The 6,512-nt window shown below is 33.3% G+C and overlaps 1 protein-coding gene across 1 annotated transcript; it reads left to right on the forward strand.

The window, feature by feature from the left end:
• The first annotated feature begins 782 nt into the window (after window positions 1–782).
• Window positions 783–4,648, forward strand: LOC111376471 (polygalacturonase-like). Its single transcript, XM_022999435.1, has 9 exons — window positions 783–1,161; window positions 1,855–1,986; window positions 2,100–2,267; window positions 2,851–2,871; window positions 3,105–3,312; window positions 3,403–3,484; window positions 3,599–3,707; window positions 3,832–3,948; window positions 4,171–4,648. The coding sequence occupies exons 1-9, from the start codon at window positions 850–852 to the stop codon at window positions 4,444–4,446; spliced, it is 1,425 nt and encodes a 474-aa protein (XP_022855203.1). The 5' UTR covers window positions 783–849; the 3' UTR covers window positions 4,447–4,648.
• Window positions 4,649–6,512: the final 1,864 nt, after the last annotated feature.

Here is a 6,512-nt window from a genome sequence, read left to right on the forward strand (position 1 = left end):
TGACATGAACTCTGATATTTATTTTTCCCAAAAAATTAATTAAAAATAGTTGGCTTTGGTGGTTAACCTAGAGTAGGTGAATGCCGCGCGACTAACTCCGTCCAGAAATAATTTTTACCATCCAATTTCGATAATATTCAACCTGCTTAATATTTTTAAGATCACGTAGTCGAAGGTGAAATTATTAGCGTGCACGCATGTGAGGGAGAGAGGAATTATACAAATGAGTAAGTCTTGGCATTCATTATGAAACACAAGACTAACCCTAAAAAAGAACACAAATCACACCCCTTTCTCCCAATCCCACATTCCTCGAGACAAGAATGCCAGCAAATCAACATGTGACACGTGTAATCTTTTAGGACGTCTTCATAATTGGTAACCCTTATGGGCAATATTCATTTAGACATATTTTTAAAACACACGCAAGTATGGTAGATTTACGTCATGACAATTCTTTTATCATCCAAAAATGCAAAACAATTCAAAGACACACACATAGCAACTAAGTATCCATTGCAGCATGCATCATCAAGAAAATTCTAATATTCACACACACATTTATGTAATGTTAATTTGTATATATTTTATGCAAAAAATGGAGCAAAAGAGGTCGGCACAGACCCGTCCGTATAAATCTTTCGATCCCAATATTCCATACCAAAAGAGCCGTATAGAACCCACCACTCCCACGCCCACCTCCATCCCATCACCACCTCTATATATATACTAAGCTAGACATAACTTTGTCATTACAATTCACACGCATACCTCGTATTAATATAAAATTTTCAGTCCTACATAGATAATCCAATAATTCATTTGCAATAAAAGTTGTAGAAACATATAATGTCTCATCAAAGGAATATCTTCCCATTCATCATTACATGTTTTCTGTTTTCCTGTTCATGTTACAATTGCAGCCTTCATGAAGATAATTTATCTAATAATAATTATTTTCAAGAAGAATCAGATTATGAATTTGAAGCTTATCCTTCATATATTAGCACCATTGAAGGCCTCAATTTCAGAAACACAACCAAGATCAAGACCAAATTTTCTGATTATTCGACTAAGATTCGACGACGTGCAGCTTCTGTTAAGATGATGGATGTAGCAAACTTCAGAGCTAAAGGCGATGGAAGTACTGATGATACTAAGGTAAGTCCTTATTATAAGCTCGAAGCCAAAATATAATATAATAAGAGGATTGGTTATCTAGATATTCATGCATGAAATTCTTTTATAGCGGAAATAGAGATGTTAATATATATGATGTGTCATCCATTGACCTTGAAGTTGAAGGACTTGCGTGGTCGTGGCATGCCTTGTATAGTCCTTAACAATTTTTCAGTTCAAAAGAGGGATGGGATCTTAGTAGAATAGATTGTGTTGGAGATTAAATTAAAATAAATAAATAAATAAATTTATATTCTCTTTAAAATCTTAAATTTTTAACAAGGTGATTTAATATGATATAGAGGTCTTGAATTCAAGTGTCGCAGTCGCATATTCATAAAATAAGCAAACATGTCATTTCGTTCATGAAAAATGGATATGAATATTATATGAGAGAATGTATGAAGCATCCCGTCTATCAAATTAAACATTTACATTGGAGTATTTAAACATTTTTCTTATTCAAATATGAATGTGCTATGTGTATAGAGCATTTTGCCAGATTGATTACAGTGTTCCAATTGGCAATATTTGATTGGGAGTCGGGCAAAATAATAATTTAAAAAAAAAAAAAAAAAAAACAGCCATACACCTGTAAATCTGTTTGTATAGGATCCCTGTGCAACCAAATTAATCCTTTCTTATTTGCTCTGAAGACTGAGCATGTTTTTCCAGGCATTTCAGGATGCATGGAATGAAGCCTGTTCGTCCACAGCGGCTGTTACTTTAATAATACCTCAGGGAAATAACTATCTTCTGAAACCTATTAGATTCTCAGGCCCTTGTAGATCTGACATAACAGTTCAGGTATGACCAACTTATTTTTGAAAGAAAAAGTTACCAAAAGTTAATTTTAAGTACTTTTAAGCTTAGCCAAACATGCCATCAAGAAATTTATTTTACAGAAAATAATTATGCAGATTGTAGGAACCCTAGTGGCATCTAATAATCCTTCTGACTACAGTAAAGATGGAAGGCACTGGCTTGTTTTTGACAGTGTCAAAGATTTAATGCTTGAAGGTGGTGGAATTATTCATGGCAATGGAAGTGTATGGTGGAAAAATTCCTGCAAAATAGATGAATCTAAAGTAAGGGCCTGTTTGATTGGGCATTTTTTCCATGGAAAATGGACCTTTTGGTAGTGTTTGATAGCAATATATTTCCATGCAAATTGATTTTCATCTTTCCGTCACACACTTGCCAATTCCATGATTTTGTGGAAAACCAATTCTTGTTTTCCAGCCCTTTTTTATTTTTAATTTTTTTTTTGGTAATTGGAACGAATTCTATTCCTAATTGTAACAAATTTTGTCCATTTAATTGACGATTTTCATGAAAAATAAAGCCAAATGAAAATCAAAAGATAGAATATTTCAATATTTTTTAGTGAAAAATTATACCAATCAAACGCATTAAATTGACAACTCACAGGAAAACAAGTTCTATGTAATTTAATTTTCCGGAATTCGTTTTCTTTTCACCCAAATTCCATCATTGCAATCAAATGGACCATAAGAAATAATTAAATCAGAAATTATATATTGTAATTTATAAATTATTTTGTCTTTTATTTGTTTATTTATGAATTTGTTAAATTATACTTGTAACTTTTTTTTATTTTTTTCGAAATATTGATAATTTCTTTTTTTTCTTCTTCTTTTTTTTTTCCAGGAATGCAAGGATGCACCCACGGTACGTACACCTTTTTCAATTAATTTGTGCAATTATTTGCCATCAATTTAAGATATTGATTTTATATTTTCCTTAATTTTCTGTAAATACTTTCATAATAGTTGGATTATATCGTTTTTAGTTTGCCACATTAATTTTTTTTTTTTGTTCATAGCAGTACAAAATGACTGCAAAATTATTTGTCAACTGGAAATTATTTTTTGTATCGATGTAAATCCTTGACATTATTACAGGCCTTAACATTGTATAAGTGCAAAAACTTGGTAGTGAAGGACCTAAAGATTCAAAATGCACAACAAATTCATGTGTCCTTCCATAAGTGCAAAAATGTTCAAGCTTCAAATCTCACGATATCTGCTCCCGAGGGAAGCCCCAACACCGATGGCATTCATGTCACAAAAACCCAAAACATTGAAATTTCGAGTTGTACAATAGGGACAGGTATATATATAATAGTCATCTCAACTCAGTGTAATATTGATCAATTAAAAAATATTTCTTTATTCGTTTAATGCTCATTGTTATGTTAAGGTGACGACTGCATTTCAATCGTCAATGGATCGCAGAATGTCCAGGTGACAGATATCACTTGTGGACCGGGTCATGGCATCAGGTTTTGACATTCAAGACACCAAAGTTGATCTTATAAAAACGTTTATATTATTGAAAAGTAAAATTTCTTTAACTGCTTTACTATCTTGTTTTTTCAATTTTTCTGCTTAATTAGTATTGGAAGCTTGGGATATCGCAATTCAGAAGCTTACGTCTCAGATATAGTCGTGAATGGAGCTAAGCTTTCAGGAACGAAAAATGGTGTCCGGATCAAGACATGGCCGGTAAGAATTTGTGTGTATAAGATGTATTAATAGTATGTGCATGTAGGCACTTGTGCATGAACACGAAATCAATCTTTTGAAGAATTTTTAATTAATTAACATAATTTATGAGTAATATGTGCAGGGTGGATCTGGAAGTGCAAGCAACATCAAATTTCAGAATGTGGAGATGCAAAATGTGAAGAATCCCATAATCATAGACCAAAACTATTGTGATCAAGCTAAATCATGTAAAGAACAGGTAAAAAAAATGAAACCATCTTCAATAGCTCAATTTCAGTCCCCTATTTATGCTTACACAGGTTTTACACCCTCTTCCTAAATCTATATTGCATTGTTACGTTTTTAAACTACTAAAAGTACACCCATATCTCCCACCAATTAGATAGTTTATAAAGAAAAAATTATGACACAGATCAACTTTATTCTGTATGAGAAATAATCGAGTCTTTGTTTATTTCAGAGTTCGGCGGTACAAGTAAAAAATGTAGTATATCAGAATATAAAGGGAACAAGTGCTTCAAATGTAGCTATATATTTGGACTGCAGTAAGAGCTATCCATGTCAAGGGATTGTTTTTCAGAATGTTGATTTGGTACGTGAAGGAGGTGGATCGCTCAAGGCTACATGCAATAATATTGAATATTTGTATAATCTGGGAATCGTTTCACCAGTTTGTCCTCAGATACATTCACATTTTGAATCTTCAATTCGAAATGAATTAAATCTTTCTATATAGGATATTGATATCGTAGGAACATGGACAATGGTAATCTAAAAGCATACATCATGCACATAAAATCTAGACAGCATCATGCATAGTGGAATCATTGACATCGTGTTCGTATAAGTTACAAAAAAATTAAATAATTAGTTCCTTATTCATTTGAAGATAATAAGGGAGATTGTCACGTCAAGGATTATTATATCCTTGCTCTATCTGTAATATGTAATATATAAATAAAATATCCATTATGTTTCTCTCTCTTCTGATGTTAGTTATTACATGATTCGTTATTACAAACCCCTTATTTTCAAGAGTTGACACTTTTTTTAAATATAAATTATTTAGCGTTAAATACTGATCCAAATCCACTGTTACTGAAATGCAATTTTTTCTTTTTATTTTGATTTAAAGGACCCAAGTGCAACTAACATTTCCGTCTAAAAATAATTGGAAAAGGCCCCTGGTACAGGGTCAGGGTCCTGTACGTGAAGCATGGCCCAAAATAATTTTTAAAAATATACGTTATTTAATTTTAAAAATTGTAGTCAAGATTTATAATTAGTATGCTCTCTCTTTAATACCATTTTAATCATATGAAGTCTTTAATGGCAGACAAAAAGTAGAATGCCTCCAACGGTTAGTCTCAATCCATTTATGAAAAGTAAATCTTGCAACAATAATTCCTTCGAGGAGTAAAGGTTAGAATTTTTTTTCATTCTCAAACGAATAATAAATATTATTTTATATTATAATTCCACACGATATAGGATATTCATGAGGTAGGTGGTAGGCGTGTTTAGAAAAAAAAAATTAAACTTCATGGAAGTCGAAAAAGGGAGCCAAATGAAACTCTGGCAACTTCATGAAGTGGGCTACTAGTGTACATCATATAGCTTCATCTATTTTAGCTACAACTGAATCAGAGTGGAAATAAATTATTTTCAAGCTAAACTTAACTTTCGACTCATTCATGGATCTCAAATGGTTCGAAGCGGATCACCATGCTCATCTCCACTTGAAAATCCATATATTCCTTATTAGTGCATTAACAATTATGTCTAGAGGACATACTTAACTCTGGCCTATTAGAGATGGAAACTCCAGCCATGCACTGCAGGAATCCAAGATTATCACTCAAGATCTCACATATCATTCAACCCCAAAAATCACTCAACCTGCTTTAGACACAAAATAAATCAAGGATTGAAAAGCATATTAACATACCATTTTTACTACTGTGTTTATGGAAATCTTTTGGCTGTCTATGTATTTAAATATTTTAGCCTTGTACTCATGTTTTAAAAAGAGAAAAAATACACAAGAAATATACAACCTTTTTTTCTTTCACACATTCTTTACATTTCCTGCTTGGTATTAGAGCTTGTGTGAGTACAGGGCTTAACACACCCTAACATTTTTTTTTTTTTTGTTTTACACCATGACCTCTCTATCCTTAAACGTAGGCAACTTCATTACCCTCAAGCTCACTACAACCAATTATCCCCTGTGACGTGAACAAGCTTTGGCTCTTGCAGAAGTCAGGAGCTAGTTGGCCATCTCACACATGAAGAGCCTGTTCCCACCAAATACACCACACCGAATCCAAACAACACCATAGCGACAGAAAAATTTGTTCCTAGTTTAATAGAAGAATTCATTGCTTGGCAAAAGTCCGCTCGTCTTCTTCGAGGATGGATCCTTGGAACACTTTCTGCAGAAACTCTCGAACTCGCTGTTGGCTTAGACACAGCCCATGCAGTGTGGGAAGCTCTCAAAAATGCATATGCATAGGACTCATAGGAACTTGAGTTCACCTTACGACAGCAGTTGACTTACCTTCGCAAGGAGGAAAACAAAACAATTGGAGATCATATTCGCACCTTCAAAGGATTTTGTGACAATCTTGCAGCCATTGGCAAACCCGTCCCTGACCAAGAGAAAGTTTTTGCCTTTTCATCAGTCTTGGGCCTCAATATGAAACCTTCACAACCACCATGCTAAAGCCACCAAGACCAACATACACTGAGCTGATTTCACAGCTCCAAAATCTTAATCAGAGGCGCAATTGGTTTTCTAAT

This window comes from Olea europaea, chromosome 2 (assembly GCF_002742605.1).
Source record: "Olea europaea var. sylvestris chromosome 2, O_europaea_v1, whole genome shotgun sequence".
In the NCBI taxonomy this organism is placed as follows: domain Eukaryota; kingdom Viridiplantae; phylum Streptophyta; class Magnoliopsida; order Lamiales; family Oleaceae; genus Olea; species Olea europaea.